Source organism: Schistocerca serialis, chromosome 5 (genome assembly GCF_023864345.2).
Source record: "Schistocerca serialis cubense isolate TAMUIC-IGC-003099 chromosome 5, iqSchSeri2.2, whole genome shotgun sequence".
Taxonomy (NCBI): Eukaryota; Metazoa; Arthropoda; class Insecta; order Orthoptera; family Acrididae; genus Schistocerca; species Schistocerca serialis.
The window spans coordinates 142,761,434-142,779,652 of NC_064642.1; the positions used below are offsets into that span (position 1 = coordinate 142,761,434).

Consider the following 18,219-nt stretch of genomic DNA (forward strand, 5'->3'; position numbering starts at 1 on the left):
AGTACCTGGAAGTGTTTCAGCTAAGATTAGGGATTTGTCTCCAGAGTTTAGAGGCGGAGTTTACTACAAGATTTCAGGATTTTAAGAAAATTGAGCCTCAATTTAATGTTTTATTGTATCCCATCACTGCTGATATTGACACTGCACCACAGGAGCTGCAACTTGAACTGATTGACATGCAGGCAGATCACGCAGTGAAAGAAATGTTTAGTGCTGTAAATTTAGTTGACTTTTATAAATCTTTGTCAGCTGAAACATTTCCATGTATCAAGAAATTTGCAGGCAAAATGTTCTCCACATTTGGATCGACGTATATTTGTGAACAAAGTTTTTCTTGCTTGAAAATCAACAAGGGCAAATACCGAAGCTGTTTAACAGACAGTAATTTGCAGGCTGTGATGAGAATATTAACTAGCAGTCTGACTCCTGATTTCACAAAAATTGTGATAGGATGCATTTGTCCCATTAAACTTGTTTTAAAATTTAATGAACTTGGAGATGATATTAAATTAGCAAAATAAATGAAATTGAACACAACTATCTTATTTGAGGATGTCAGAAGGAAAGAGGTACAAGTGAATTTAGTCTTATCAAAATTATAAGAAGTATACTTACACCCCTTTGCTTCTGACTCTTTCATTTATATCTAATGATTTTTATGATACCTTTTATGAAATGTAGAGCTAACTAATGAATGTATTTTAACGCTTTCACTGCTACCACAACTCTGTGTGTGATATGTGATTAGAAGCATTTTCATAAAAATTTTGGGAATACTGCTTAGCTATATGAACAATGTGCAGTGCGTGTACCTGAGGACCTCATTCAGCATCTTGAAAAGGAGGTTGTTCCAGCAGCCATTTAGGGAACAGGGTGCAACAAATGGATTGCAGCACACTGTGGGACAAACAACCACACAGTGAGGTCATATTTGGATTATTCCAGTGACTGGCAGTAAATGTTGAGGAGACCAGCTTTGCTCATGGAGCTTCAATGAAGGTCACATTTTGTGGTATTGTCCTCGGAACTGATTGTGGTCCTGTGAGGGAGGAGGGGGGGGGGGGGAGGCATGATTGTGGTACCCTATGACTCAGTATCAACAAAACACAATTGAAAATGGTCAGTTCATACAAAAAAAAAAAACTGGGTGTGACATTTGTAGGAATTTGAATGGAACAGTCAGTTAAAGTCAGGCGTAATTAAAGAAGTTGGCAGACTTTGGTCTTAGTAAAATACCACAGAAATTATCTCACTCTGCAGAGAAGATTGCTTACGGATCACTCATGTGACCCACCATAGAATATTGGTCAGTGTGTTGGATGTGTATGTCCTATATCAGGAGAGAATGGTAACAGGTTTGTTTCACCTATGGCAGTGTGTGCAAAGATGCTGAAAGAACTGAAGTGGCAGGTTTTTAATGATATACATAAACAGTCCCAGGAAAGCATCCTTACAGTTTCAAGACCTAGCTTTAAATGATGAAGATACTAAATCCCCTACTTATCACTCTAATAGGAATCTTTAGGAAAACATTAGATTAATAACAGTTCAGATACGCATATTACCTGTGCGAATAGAATGGGAAGAAGCTGTAACAACTGATGCAATGGGAAATGCCCTCTTTCATACACTTCAGTGGTTTGCAGAGTATGGATGTAGATGTCAGTGTAAGTGAATAAATCATTGTGGTGGAGAGAAACAGTGACACCTTCTTAGAATGTTTGCGCTTTCCAGTATTAGTCTTGTAATCAGACAACCACAGTTGGTTTTTTGACAAACCTTTTATCAGCCCTTTCTTCTCACACACAATTTATTGCTATGATTTAATTATGCTTTTTCCTCCATGGATGGATTCAAAAGGAAAACATCTCTTTATACTTCATAATGTATGCATGTTTTTTTCTTTATTTTCTAGATGATGGTTCTCTTGTGTTGCATGAAGGAAATCATTCTTCTTTTACAATAATAAATTTTGCTAAATGTTTATTTAAGGTTGTATCATTCTCTTGATTAGCGAATGTTTCATGTATTCCAGTCATAATTGAGGATTTGTTTTAATTAATTTAAAACTCTCTTCAGTCGTTCCATTTCAAAATATTAATAAAAAATAAGCATATTATGATTTTGCTATATGCTTCATAAATACGATGGTACCAAAAAAAATCCAGAATTATCTTCTAAAAGCTATATATTTTCAAACTGTTTACAAAACAACCTTACCCCTTCAAAATACTGTACATTACATTACAGCTAATACATTGCTCCCTGTGGTGCTTCCATTGCTCGAAACGTTGTGTACAGTCACCTTTAGAAATGGCTGACAGCTCCTCTCTAGTTATTTTTCCATGACTACTTCAATGCCCCTTTTCATATGAGAAAATAAGAAAATGTCACCCATAACCAGGTGCATGGGGCAGTGGAACTGTGCCGTGCTTAGTTTTTGATTAACAGAGATGGCTGTGTGTGCAGGTGCGTTGTCATGGTGGGAGAACCAGTCTCGCTGAATTGAGCTCAAAGATAACCCACTAAGCTCTGACAATGGATCAGTTGTCTGTCGACAATTTGTGAGCGCAAGCTCTTGAATTTTTTTCAATATTTTCATTGATTTGAGCAGTTCACGGCTGTTCAGAATGAAGTTTGTCACCAGTCTACATGTCGTCATTTTTAAATCAAGCCAATAACTCATACACTTGGGTTTTTCCTATAGCATCATCTTGGTAAGCTGTTTTAAACATTAAAACCATTTCAGCAGCATTTTTACTGAGTAGAAAACAAAATTTGACAGCTGCACATTATTCGCTTAAACTTGCCATCATAAAAAAAAAGTGAAATAAGAACAAAACAGTGCTAGCAAAAACAATCATTGCAGATCAACAGAACAAGCCAGATTGATTACACAGGCGGTGCTGAACGGGTAGCAAGTTGCGCTATATGCGCCTAGTGGCAGAAATGCAAACTACACAAGCTCTACCCAAGGCAATGTTGTTCAATCTCCCCCCCCCCCCCCCCCCCTCATAATTGTTTCTATCAGGGAGTAAGTGAATAAGTAAAGCCTGTTATCATATTTCGAAGGCATTGTTGGTGAACAGATACGTAAACAAAATATGAACACATGTACACAATCTTGTTTGTGCGTCCAGCCACTGCTCAGTGCCTTTACCATATGCTGAGTGAGTAAGCATTGTCATACACATGGGCTGTTCTAATATCTTACTGAGAGAATGGTATGTTTTAGCATTTATTAGCTTTGACCCTGTAAAGTGTATGAAAGGTAAACTACTTGTTAAAGTTTGATGACACATTATCACTGACGAGCGTTGTCATAGCTTCTGTCTGTCCATTCTAGGTGCGTTACGATGATGAACGAAAGCGTGTTGTTGTCGAGCCACTAGAATTGGCACAAGAGTTCCGTCGATTTGAGTTGTCAGCACCGTGGGAGCAGTTCCCAAACTTCAGAGAGGCTCCAGCTGCTCAAGAAGAAATACAGACAAAGGGTAGTGAGTCTGGAGAAGGGAAGAAGTAGGTTGGAAGAACTCAAAACAGCTCTTTGTTAGTAGCATTAGTTTTATATGTTGAACCACTGTACAGTTGAAGTGAAATATAATAAATATATATGTACACACACACAAACTGTTACAGTGCTTGAAATATATCTCCCATACTGTAGAATTGTACTACTTAAAATCAGGTGCTCAGTTAACATTTATAACAGCAGCTGTGATCAGCTCACTAAGCAAACGTCAAGAAACAGAAATATAAAGACCCTCATCTTGGGATAATACGTGTTATCACAGTCACAACTGCTACATTTTTCACATATTCAGACACTTGGTAAAGTACAGATAATATACAGTATGAAATGTTCAGAAATAAGTAAAGCATTAATGAAGTTTTATATAACGGTACAATTAAGTTAAACACAAATCTTCCACAAATAAATTTATGCTCTCTTACCAATTACTCCATCCATCTCTTTTACAGTGAGATAATTGTACTTCCAATTGCTGCAGTAATACAAGCTATGAGAGAAAAAAGGCAGACTGCTTGAACCATTTTTCATGGCATATTAGTGTGTAACTGTTCATCCATCTTGAACTTTGTTCTTGCTGTGTGGCAATATATGAACCATTTATTACATACATTTTCTTGCATTCTGCTGGAGGGTGAAAAGGTGAGAGTTCCTCTGCTGCCTGACAGATAGTGACAAAAGGGATGAATGCAGATGTGTGGGCTCATATGGGTCCTACTGAAAAGTCTGCCACCACTAATTGAACATATTACGTAAATACACAAATTTGTAGTGTGCAGACCATACAGATTTACAGTTAAGCACAAGAACACACCTGTAATAGGTTTCTTATCCACTGATACTGAATTGAACATTTTTGATAATGCTTATTGCAGTGAAAGGACACAGTTCAAAGGTGAACAGCCACACACAAAAATATGCAATGTCAGACAAGTCCTAATTGTGTTCGGAAAGTATGCATGAAATGTGAATTGTGGTTTCCAAACAAGCCCAAAACTTTGGCCGTGCTGCCCATATTAAGTGGCCTTTAAGATGGAATTGCGCACCAAAATTTTCTGTATACAGCTACATTGTTAGACTGAAGTTGACACATGCCTCATATGTAACATAATAAATTATATGTACTTTACAATTGCTTTAGATATAAGTGAGAACAGAAAAGTAAGCGACATTTTTAAATGCAGTCTCTAATGACGTTGTTTGCAATGGGGTGTTAAACGCTAATCTCCTCCTCCTCATTTTAATGTACAGTTTGATTTCAGAACACACATTGAAGCTTAGGTGGTATTTCGAGGAGAAGATAAAACTTATATTTGCAGCACCTGAACATTTTCTTCTAACAGTTGCCATTATTTTGTACCCAGATGATAAGAAAGTACAAGAAAATGGTTTCTACAATTTAACTATGAAAAGTCACAGAATGTCCTCAAAGTATCATGGTAAATTACTAATAATGTTTTTGTTGATTGTGTTCCGCAGCTGTGATAAATCTTAGAAGTAACATATTGTAGCAAGTGAAGCTGCTGTATAATTTATTGTTAGTTTTACAACACTTTATTTTATAAAAATTCTTCTTAAACACACACACACACACACACACACACACACACACACACACACAGAGAGAGAGAGAGAGAGAGAGAGAGAGAGAGAGAGAGAGAGAAATATTTATAAATAGTGAAATATTTTTGACATTTGTTCTATGCTATATAAAAAATTACTGGAAAATGGTATCTGTTTGTGCAATTAAAAAATAAATTATACAGCGGCTTCATCTTACAATATGTAATTTCTAATAATGATATGTCAGTGATGCATGGGTCCAAAATTTGAATTAATCATAAAGAAGAATGCTCATATTTGAAGCAGAAGCAAAATTTGGGACATCTGTATAAAGCTAACTGGCAAATCAATTCACTGTTGTAAATACAGGTAGGTTCACAATTAAAAGGAGTAGTCAAATTACAGGCCAATGTCCTGTTATTTTAGAGGTTGTATTACAACACTGCTTATTTGAACTTGCACCTGCAACTTAGCATGAGATCTGGACCACAACATAACTTACAATCACTCAATATGCAAAGCACTGCAAAAGGTAAAAGTTTTGTTAAGTGCAAAAGAAATTTTTTTTAAAAAATTCTAGTACTGAAAGGGAATAAAATCTCAAACTTGTTTTCGTAATCATAAAATCCCAGATTAATGTAGAGAAGCCAACACCAAAAATATTTCTTGGAGCACACTGAATTATGAGATTCCAGAAACCGAGCAATATTCTTTGTCTGGTTTAGGAGAGTGGGCTGCAGGGAGAGGAGGGGGGGGGGGGGGTTGAGAGAAGAGAGAAGTATTAGAATGACAAGCCCCACTTTTTAGGCTTGAAAATGAGAATGATCACAAGGAAACTGTAGATTGTGAATTAGTGACATCCTGCAGAAAACAAAAGTTGCTTTTTCTGAAAGCAGTAATTCATTGGGTGTTAATGATGAAAGCTTCTGTTCATTCATTATCCCATTTTTATTTTCATAGCTATTACTTGATGTAAACTTTGGTTATTGATTAATACCTTCATTACCCATGTGATTTGGTAAAAGTGTTGTAATTTACAGCACAGTCGGCTGCCGAAATAGGCAGAGAATTTCACTGAATGACTGCTAAGAGTCCAGTAATTCTGTTCTGACTCCAGCAAAGAAAAAGGCTACTGCAAATTTGTATCTGAAATCAAATTAACAATTTAATTATCTTCTGTAAATAACACACTCTCCAGATGTTCACAAGTTCCTAAGTTGTGAACTGTGCCATGGGACTGCAATTAAAAAACTAAAATTTGACTCGCCACACTTATAACAGGTCATAAAAGTTTGATTAACAAAACAATTAGCTTGCCATTGTGTTCTAGAATGAAGCTCACAATAGAATTACTGTCCAACGATAAAAGTACGAATAGGGGACAATGCACAGTTTCACATAATTACGAGAAATTGTGAAGTTAAAGCTCATGAACATGCAATAATACTAAAGGAAATGTATTTACTTAATTGATCTAGTAAACTAGAATATAAAGGAAATATTCTGACAAGTTATTAAATATTTATTATACAAAATACTCAAAAGATTTGGGACTGTTATTCCAGAGCAGAATGTCACAAGGTAGACATAACAGCAGAGGGTACTAATGATACAAGGACTCTACTTCATTGGCCTGCAGTTTTTTTTAATATGATTTGCAATTTGCCCTCTCAAACACATGCAATATGCATTTGCTAAGAGCAATATAACACCTAGCAGGAATGTTCAAAAGAAGCAACAAAAAGATTGGCAATCATTTGATGAATTGAATTTGCTGGGAACGGAACAAAATTTCACACCTTTTCCAATAAATCCTTATTCTTTATGTGTAACATTGTTCCTTTTTTATACACACATAGTAACGCCAACATAAAGACAAAGTACGTTGCTTTGTCTCACATACAGTGTAACCAGTATCATGATATAATACTGAAACAATGTAAGACAGTCACTAAAATACAAATATATTCAATCATAATGTTTATCATGCAGTAGACATTAACTTTATTTTATAAAAATAAATGCCAAACATCATGTATGGTTGCCAAATTTTACAGCATTTAACAAAAGGTCTGAAAGAGTAGAAAATAATTTCTGCAGACCTCCAAAACATGCAACCTAATCCTACAAAAATATTAATATTTGGGAAACCCACAATTAATGTATGTGTTTTTCATGCCATCACACGGAACTTTTTACGCAGATATAAACCATATGTAATTGAATAGAATGAAGAATCATAAATACATCACATGAGCTGTATTATGATACACACACAAAATTGTTTCTTCAAAGTTTTCTGCTTCACCAAAGTGCTTTCACTGGCATACTTCACTCTTATATCAACTCTCTTTAAATACATTAACACTTCATAAAAGTTTCCTTAAAACATTTTGGCATCCACTGTAACCAACTGGCGTGGATGAAAATCACTGCAATTATAAAATAAAAAAGGGGGTGCGTAATGGCACATCTCGACAGCACTAATATTGGATTTGCAGAACTCAGATACGAGCTTCATAGAAAATAACTGTGTAGCCAAGATACTTGGCTTATTACAAAGCAGCCATGAAACACAGTGTTGAAATAACATTTTAAATTGTTAACATTGTCAAACATGTTGCAATAAATTGACATACACTTCCCAATTACAGCAATAGCCATATGAAACATAACTTCAATATTCTCAGAAAATATACAAAGATCTGACACTTCTATTATAAACGTCCTATTACATTTACCTACTATTAGAAGTATTTAAACAGCAGAACAAAATGTTCCATATAACAATAATACTGTAATTTTTCCAACGATAATATTTTAAGAGGACTTCAATTTCGTATGTCAAAATCCCTCTAGTTATCTTTCTGCATAATTTTGTATGTACAGCCAAAGATGATTTACAAATACCTGCAAACCAGCTGCAGTTAAGAATGAGAGAGCCTGCTTCTCATATATATATATTTATTTTTTGTCCATGGAGCATTGTTCCCACATCAGGTAAATGCAAAACAGAAGCTACATGAGAGACTGGTGGGTGTGCTTTGTTCCTGTCATTGTAGCCAAGTGTGGATGTATCATGTAGATGTACTTCAAATGACAATTTTGCTCAACAAACAATGGATTATAATTCAAACATTGATATTTAGCAGAGGATCTTGTTTCCATGAGAATGGAAAACCATGTTTTCTTAGTAAATACTAACTCACATCAGGATTTAACATTTATTAAAATATGTCAGCTTCATAAACTGATGAAATTTTGTGCTTAGGGAAAACACTCATTTTGCAATTAAAGTATGTGACTTACTCTTACAGGTAATGACTTCTGCAAATTTAATATTAAGGGACATTGTTCCCAAAAATTGAGTGTTTCAAAATTTACAATACTAAAACATAGCTACAGGGAAATTAATGAAGCCACCATTGCAGGTAACAAATATGTGCCCAATTGACACTCTGTCCTACTCACCAAGCTAGTTCAGCCTGCTTCAGAGCTTAACCAAAGCATTGATGTGATACTACAATCACAAGATTATTTTAATCAGAATATAAAACTGAGCACTATTGTGTGCTCCTAGGATAAAAGTTTTCAAGACATCTCTCAATTCAGAGGAATGTTATCATACTGGAATCACTGTTCATGTTCAGGATAAAGTATTTCTGCCATATTCTGCCTCTTTGCCAAGTTTGCTGTATAGCCTACAATATTAGGAAAAGTATAGATTGCTACTTACAGTGACTATCCTTTTCCTAATATTATTGATATTCCAGCCTGGAGTTTCCACTATTTGAATTTGCTGTATAGAATGTCTTTGTTGAATTTGAAATGGAGGGGATTTTGGTAAGGCAGAGTGTAATTTGTCACACAGGTATGCTGATAGAACACTGTTAATAAAAAGTGGACCTTTTATTTAAAGTTCTGTTCTGGAACATGGTTTCGACTTTTTCCAAAGGCACTAATCAGCCAAGGCCATGAGAGGAGAGAGAGAGAGAGAGAGAGAGAGAGAGAGAGAGAGAGAGAGAGAGAGAGAGATGGTGAAGATGTCAGTTGTAGTGATAGTGACTGGAAACACATTTTTCCCTTGATCACCAAATACACAAGCAGTTGGGAATTAAAGTGACTCACCACTTCATTTGAAAGTTGTTGTATAAATATAGATTCAGGTATTAAAAAACCCACATTACATGACTGATCTAATTAGTACCCATGTCAAAATCCGGAATTTGCATTGACACTGCAAGTGAGATTTAAAGTAGAGTGCCTGTGCAACAATTTACTGAAGTCCGCAAATGACAAACATGCTCACATAGACTAAGCATACTAACTAAAGAGGGAGGGAACATAATCGCTGTATTTTTTACTTTCAGAAAAGTCAAGCATCTGATAACTTTCTAAAATGTCAAAACTGGTTAAGATACTATTTGTGTGACCTGTGACTGAAATAAAACAATAAGGGAATCAGGCTAACATGGACATACAGCAGATGAGGAAAAGTTTTTGGAGAGTAAGAGAGATTTCTTTAAGAAAATTAAATAAGTATTTTTTGACAATCACCACAAGCTGATAACCACTGGAAGGATTTTTTTTCCATTAATGGACAGTCTGGCAATTTTTCCCAAATTCAACATGTGCTTCTAGAAGATGGTACATAATAGACCTGGATTGGGAAAAAGTCCTTGATGTATGAAAACAAATAACAGAATTTGAAAAATTATGTGCATAACTTTACTAATATTACTCATGATGTTACACTATAATGGAAAAATTCACAGGCAACTGTTTGGTACCGAAGAGAGCAAATGCGTGCTTCTCTGGCAAGAAGTACTACTGCTTAATTATTCTGAAAAATATACCATATGTACAGAGTTTCATTTATGTTTTCAATTTCCAGTCAGTTGACTGAACTGCCTTCATCACACTTACACATGCTGGGGATGGAATAATTAAAGACTCAGTAGCAGTCCTACTTTTCTGGTGTGCTTGGTTTCATCAATTTTCCTTTACCAAGTTCTCATTTTTTTCGGAGGGGGGGGGGGGGGGGGGGGCATTTATACATTAATATTAAGAGTAGATCTTGTACCTTCTCCGCAAAGTCTGAAATCTTAACAATACCAAACATGTGGTACAAGGACTAATATTTGTTACTGTCCTTAAAACTAAATATACGGTTTCGAACTTTGTAAAATGCATTACACACAGTTTCTAAACTGCCTGTCTACACGTTCAGAATTGCACCTTTTTGGGATTACTTGTTTAATTTATAGCTCTCTGACAACAATACCACATGTGAACCAACTACAATTTTTAGTAGACTTTTTACTCACATCACACAACTGCAACTTCTATTACAGCCTACCCCAAAGCCAAAACAAAACAAAAAAATGTTCTGATGTCTATACAAGCAATTTTAGCATAAAAATAGAATTGAGCAATATTTTTGTAGACAAACAATAAGTTTTACAACCAATTTTCTCTCTCAAATTTTTGCATACGAGCTGTTAATGTGCATAAGTAACAGTTACTTTTAATCTTTATCTGCAAACAGTATAATTAAAAATAAAGTTTCTGTTTGTAACATGTATGACACAAAGACTATAACAACTGTACAAAATCTTGACAGTTAGGAGGCACAACAGTGAAATACAGAAAATAAAGATTTAAATGGTTCATACCATTCTCTTAATATGTACACAGTATACATGTTTCTTTATCACAACATTCTTAATATCAACCCAGCAATGCATATTATTGTACAATAGTAACTGAATGAATAATACAGGAAGTATTTTGAACACTAAAAGTCTACAAAATTATGGATCTTTGCCATTGGTTTTGCACTGAAAATTTACATTTATGTAGCCAACATCACACTTCTTGTAAAAACTAAGACTTATCTACCACAGGTACCAGCATATAGTATTTATAGTTTGTCAGTTAAAAGAAGTAAAACTGTCATGAATGCTCTGTATCAAGTGACTTTCCTATATGGTGACAGACTGTTTCAATTTATATACCAAAATATAATCACAGTGGGAGAGTGAAATGAAATATGTATGAGACTGTAGACAGAGGTGCCATACTTATCAGCATGTCAAACACTAACAGCACTGATACGAACACGTTCTTGGTCTCAGTAAAGACCAAGTATTTTAGAGATGATTTGAAAAGGACGAGAATTTATTTCATATATCTTCAAGAGCATGTTTGCATGCCTTTTACTGGAACAATGGAAAAATGTGGATGTAAAAATATTAATAAACAGTGAATTACAGAATGGTCTAGTCTAGGTACTTCACTGGCTTCCAGAAGAAACTTGTGCAGTAGGTAAGAGGTAATGAACATTAATTTTTTCTATAGTATTTCTGTCACTACTTTGCCCTATGTTCCTTTTTGGAAAGAACTCCACTGACATGTTACATTATGGCTCTTAATAGTCTACACTTCTCTGATCAATATGCTGGACATAGTGCTAAATAATTATATTGTACGACACAAAAGAAATGGCAAGATTAACTAAATTTTGTGGAAAGGAACTGTGAATTTTCATGTAAGCTACTGATTCCAGCTTTTGAATTGTATTTGATATATTGCCTCTCTTTGCTTATAATGTTACATGAGAGAACATTGAAATCAGAGAGAAAAACTGAGAAATGAAAACCACAATCACTGAAGAGGTGCTAACTTCATGTCCAGTGGAAAGAAATGACAGCAGAAAAAAAAGACAACCTTGTGTTTATTTAAGAAACACTGAGCTTTGCTAGAGTGGTGTCTTTGTTTTTCATCAAACCACACTGTAACTCATCTAAGGAGAACTTAAAGAGTAAAGTGAAACCTGAAGTGTAGGTAAACTTCACAATTTTTTAAAAACTCAAATCTTTTACAAGCAATGGCAATAACATTGTTTTGATGTTAAAGTCTCAGAACCCACGATAATCTGCACTGTGAATGTTATATCGCTACAAAGGACAAACAGAAAGGCACTTTAACAAATTAAGGGTTAGAGTGGAAGGGAGTAAAAACAGTTCAGCACAAAACAGTGTTATTCTTTCTCATTTCTTGTGTGCTAAGAAAAATATCAGAATGTATACTCAGCTGCACAACATTCAACAGCTCAAACAGGAAGTCACTTATTTTACAAACCATATAATTCTAATAATTTCTGATATGAAGTATTACCAAAAAACCCTGCAAATATAGATGTATGTAATGTAATGTCCTGAAAGGAAGGGAATTACTGGGGTAGTGCTTCATGGAGATGAGTGTGACAAATTTCCTGTGATCATTAAATGAGAACAAATTCACTATATTAATCTGCATAGTAGTTCAGGGAATTAATTTTTAGTGAATTTTACAGCAACAAATATACTCCATTCACTTTCTTCATCTAGATTGCAAACATAGATTAAGCACTCAAGCATTATGAGTACAATAGTAAGATTCCTTCACACACTTATAATACCAAAGTCTTCACAAATATAAACTCTGTAATGGTATTCAGAAAACATACCATTAGTTGCATTAATGAGTTGCAGAGAAATTTTATTGTGTACATTTGAGGTTTTTTTTTTTTTTTAAGGGAGGCATGTTGTATCTTTTGTGAAACAGATAATTATTCACAAAATTACATAATAAACATGATGCATAGACAAGTGACTGTTGAGCCTCTGGCCAATTAAGAAAACAACAGTGTGGCAAGAAAAAAATACTAAAAAATAAAGGCTAGTGAGATGATATTGATTACCGCCTGAATTAGTGAACTTAAAAGATTGTGCTGATGATTGCCAAGTGGACAATGAAGGACAGGGGAACAGGAACTAAGGAAAATATATAGTTTGCAACTACAGAAAGCGAATTATAATCTACAAATGATCCACAATTTTACAGGGTCAGTGTTTCAAGCTCAGACACCCATAATACTATCTGCTGTGATGTTAATTTGCAATGATATATGATACCATCTATTATCTAAATTTCTTAAGAAACCAATATTCTACTGTGAAATTTAAAATGTCTCTTTTTCTGACATTAAGAATTCAGTTATTCACTTGAAGGATTCAGTTGTATAATTGCTACAGTGAATTAGCACCTCCTAATTAAAAAGTTTAGTACCCAAGGTGACACTCTTCTAATAAACAAGCACACATTGAATTTTTAGTGCTTCCAGACTCTTTAATTGGAAATTGTCAGATAATCTAGAGTATATAGAAGATTGGGTGGGTACTCAATTGTATATTGTTGATATTCATACAAGCCTTAGAAAAATAGTGTAACACAAAAAGTCACCATATAATGTTTTCTTGAAAAAGACAGGAAGAAAGTTCAGAGTTTAATGTTCCATCACCATCTGGTAGATGTTGTTTGGAAGCAGAGCTGTAGACAGTCAATAGCATATTTAAAAGGATATCAGCACAGCTATATGTGATATGTTACAATGGTATACTGCCCAAGCTGAATGTCCTGCCAGCATACAATTTACTAAACAAACTGAATGAGAATTAAAATTGACAGATAGAAGAGAGAATTAAAATTGACAGAAGCTAAACTGCATGAAAATTTGGACAGTTGGAACCAAAGGGTCTTTTGAGTTGTTGCTGCTTCATGTTGTGAATTTTATTTTATATTACAGCACTATGAAACAGATTTGCTTTCTAAAGTGATATGGCAAATTTCTATGGAAGAACAGAAGATGTGGAAAGCTATAAATATTCGCCGAAGTAATATTAAAAATTGGAATCCAAATCAATGTGCTAAAGATGAAGGGAAACATTATTGTAAATACTATCCAAACATATAATCAAAAGTGAAACTATAGACCACAGATGAGCCCATAAAAATCACATAGCTAAAAACCGCAAAAAAGGCAGCATCGGAGCAGCATTAAAAGGTATATAACTAGTCGACAACGCAGATTTTTGAAACTTCTCTGATAAGGCACCTCATATCATCAGCTAAAACTTCACAACAGAAAATACAGAACAGAAGAGACCCACAGGAAGCAACAACAGAAAAAAGTTATCAAGGTAACTGTTCTACCGCAAACCTTTTATGTTACCCTCTAATGTGGTTATGAATAACTTTTCTCTCAGTATATTTAATCCTTTTCTCTATTTTCATTATTCCTTTCATCTTTCTTTTAAATTTGAAACATCAAGGTTCACCACTACACTACTTTATGCTGCTGTCAGCCAAGGGCACATCCTTCTATTTGAAGCCACTAAGAATAGGAATTGTACACATTTCTGTTTGCAGTTTGTAGCATCGTAAGTGTGTCAGCTGGGAATATGACAGGAGAATTCTTTTAGAATCAACAGGCCATTCATTTTGGAACCATATTCCACTAAACTTATTAATTACAAACTATCTTCCAGTATTCCAAGTGAGTGACCAAAAACAAACTTCTTCCTTTTATTCAATATGCTTGTAAATTTATTTGGGTTATTCTTTAATGAAACACCTTATAACTTCGACATCACTTCCAGATCATACGACAGTTGGGAATATTAGGGCGTCATCACAGCTAGGGATTTTGGGCCTAAGCATTGACAAATTTCAATGAAACTAAACTCAGAAAGACTAAAGGAAAATATAAACAGGATGATGTTTCTGGAGTACCGATTGGATTTCCTATTTTTATTTTTGTAAATAGTTAATCTGTTCGAGATAATAATTAATTTAATGTAGAACCCCTTTATTACTTGCTTCACAAAATTCTATTTACTGTGAAATGTGCATCGAATGAGTTCATTGCATGTAATATGTAATGTGAAAATGCAACACAAAAATATGGTCAAGTTATAAGTTCTGAAAGAAAATTCAGCAGTCATATAGATCCACTGACCATGTTAATGTGTGAGAATACAACAGACCTAACAAGTTCAACACAGTTCATTTTGATCATGCACAATTAATGTATGTGTGTGGAACTCCTTTACATGATACAATTTGTCCCTCTGAGTTAAACAAGCCAAAATTCTCTGTTCTGACAGAACTGACTCTCTAACAATGAAAAATATTGTCTCTGTGCACTTTCTGAAATGGCAGAAAGCTGAAAGAATTTTTTTATCCTAATGCAGTGACATTATTCACTATATGGAACCAGTCTTAGGCAAAATCTTGCTGCCAGGCGGAGCTGTCGCACGTTCATGATATGCCTGAAAACAGGGAACAATGCAGAGATTGGTTTGGCACTCAGGGCAATAATATTTAGTCTTACGCCGGAGAATGCGGCCATGGCTGTCGATTGTGTTCCAGCAATAGTTGCAACCCAGTGCAGGGCCAGGCCTCAGGGCAGGGCAGTGGTTCGATCGCAGTGGGCACTCGTACGTTGTCTCCTGTATATATAAGAATTATATGTATTACACTTGATGGGATAAAATAATTAAATGCATCATTAACAGGCATTGTTGTTATAGTTTCATAAATATTACTGTCGTATTTAGTTTCTACACTATACTACCAAGTTGGAGATGAGAACTGAAGACTTTGGTACAATATAGTCCTATTCTTGCCTGTAAGTTTAATATGGCTTATTCTTCTCTCACAAACAGAATCAATAGCATCTAATCTGATGTCCAGGAAATATTTAATGCACGCAATTTCTGCACCACAATGATAACTCAAAAAGTTTGATGGCAGATTAACACACTAATTTGTACGAGTGTGTAGGATTCCCTAGCTTCCACTGTCAGTTGTAATTAAATTCTTCAGAGTATTAGGCAATTACAATGTGAAACACTAAACCAACCATAAACTGATGTTTTGACTACATTTGTAGAGGTCCTCTTCATGTTGACTAAACTATCATCACGAAGAAGACTGGTTTGATTTGATTTGATTTTTTATTGGTCCAGTTTTATCATATAGCACAAATTGTACAATTGATATTGGACAGGTCAAAGATAAGTTACAATAATACATAGTATTAGCAAAATAGTAGGCAAATTAAAATTAGGCACCTATTACAATTAATTTTGTTACTTATTCAGAAGTTCTCTGACAGAATAGAAACAGTGCTTTATTAGAAATGCCCTTAGTTTAGCTTTAAATATTGGATGAGTAGTATTTTTTATTTCCTCTGGTATCTTATTGTGTAGTATTACACCAATGTTAATTATGCTCCTCTGATAGGTGGTTGTTCTGTGATATTTTTGATGTACATTTGATTCCCTTCTGGTACTATAGTTGTGTACATTTTTGTTCTGTAGCAGTTTGCCTGTTTTCAGGAGGTAGTCCCTAGTGAACAAGATAGTTTCATAAATGAATAAACTTGGAACATTTAGAACACCAAGCTCAGTAAAATAGGATTTACAGGACTCCATCTTTTTAAGGCCACAAATTATTCTTAAAGCTCTTTTTTGCATTCTAAAAACCTTTACACTGTGAGTTGAGTATCCCCAGAAAATGATCCCATATCGGATTAGTGAGTGGAACTGTGCATAGTATGCCTGCAGTACTGTTGTTTTGCTTGTTGTAGCCTTCAAAATTCTTAAGCCATAGCACACAGGTGATAGTTTTCTACATAAGTTATTTATATGTGTGTCCCACTTTAAGTATTGCTGAACCCAAAGACCCAAGAATTTTGTGACACTTACATTTTCTAGGGGATCATTTTTTAATTGGGCTTGAACAGACATTTGATTAGTTGGAGGAATTAAATGAAAAGCGACACACACAGTTTTTTCAGTATTTATAATGAGTTTATTTTTTGTGAACCACTCAGAAAGTCTTTTCATAGAACTTTCTGCTGTGGACCGCGAAGTTTCTGGACTGGATCCAGTGAGCAATATGCTGGTGTCATCGGCAAACAGGATAGTTTTTGTGGGACTCATATATTCAACTAAGTTGTCCACATAAATCAAGAAGAGTAGTGGACCTAAGATTGAGCCCTGTGGTACACCATATTTTATTGGTAATTCCATAGAAAGAAAGGAGTTGTTTCTTGTTTTATTCATTTTGTTGAATTCATACTGAAGTGATACTTTCTGCCTGCGGTTTTTTAGGTATGAACACAACCAGCTATGTGCTACACCTCTTACTCCTCATCTTTCTAATTCTTCGAGCAGAATGTTATGGTCCAGGATGTCGAAGGCTTTTGATAGATCTAGAAAAATACCTGCAGCTAATTTATGTCGATCAAGGGATTTTAAAATGCAGTCTAAGAATTCGAAAATTGCTGTCTGTGTAGATTTAGACTTTCTAAAACCATGTTGTTGTACTGTAAGAGGTGCATATTTATTCATGAAACTTAAAAGCCTGTCATAGAAGAGTGTTTCTAGAATTGTTGAGAAGGAACTTAACTGTGACATGGGTTGGTAGTTTGATATTTTTTCAGATGAACCTTTTTTTGGTACTGGTGAAACTTGCTATTTTAAAAATATCTGGAAATACACCAGTTTTTTAAAGAGTCGCAGAGACAGTCCAAATATCAGTTTTGTAGTTGTCTTAGTATTTTGTAATGACATGGCCTACTACCCTAACAGATTTATTCAACAAAATTACTTTGTTTAAATTATCAAATCATACTCCATCACTTAGTTAAATGTGTTAAGTTGGACTTTTCAACATACCAATCACCACAGTGTATCAATATCTTTCACACATTTTGTTCCAATTTACTGGAGGTCAGTGTCAAGGAAGGGAGGATGCTGACTGATTAAAATTATCCAATACCATCAACTTGCATCAAATGTCACAGAAATGAATTATCTTCTAAAAAGTCGTAATGTCACACCAAAACCATTTTTACCAATGAATCCAAATTCAGCAAATGAAACAGTTACCTCTACATAATTACTAAACGAAAGAGCAGTATGATCCTCCAACACACACTTTGATTTTAATGCACTAAAGCCTTACCATAATGCTACTGGTAACATAATAATTCTAACGGCATGAGAAACAATACAACTAGATTCGTAATATAATTGAATACATAAAAAATCTACTCAGCAAGAAGTAGCAAGAGAAAAGCATATAAAAGTTAACAAAACATGCAAGCTTTTGGAGCAAGTGGCTTCTTCTTCTGACAGGAGGGTTGAGGGGGAAGGAAAAGAGATGAAGGGGAAGGGCTGGCCAGGTTTAGGAAATGGATAGAGTTACACAAAAGGTGCTCAGAACCCCAGGTC

General features: G+C 34.8%; 2 protein-coding genes across 3 annotated transcripts in view; one reads left to right on the plus strand and one right to left on the minus strand.

The window, feature by feature from the left end:
- LOC126481639 (NADH dehydrogenase [ubiquinone] iron-sulfur protein 3, mitochondrial-like) overlaps positions 1-3,630 on the plus strand; it is a 69,052-nt gene extending 65,422 nt beyond the window's left edge. The window contains exon 5 of the mRNA XM_050105538.1: positions 3,347-3,630. Within this exon, the coding sequence (XP_049961495.1) occupies positions 3,347-3,523 (177 nt within the window). The 3' untranslated portion in view covers positions 3,524-3,630. The remainder of the gene's footprint in view (positions 1-3,346) is intronic.
- A 5,443-nt stretch (positions 3,631-9,073) lies between these two features.
- LOC126481638 (protein tramtrack, alpha isoform) overlaps positions 9,074-18,219 on the minus strand; it is a 307,056-nt gene continuing 297,910 nt past the window's right edge. For both annotated transcript variants that reach the window (XM_050105536.1, XM_050105537.1), the window contains exon 10: positions 9,074-15,426. In XM_050105536.1, coding sequence (XP_049961493.1) covers positions 15,181-15,426 — 246 coding nt within the window. In that variant the 3' untranslated portion in view covers positions 9,074-15,180. The remainder of the gene's footprint in view (positions 15,427-18,219) is intronic.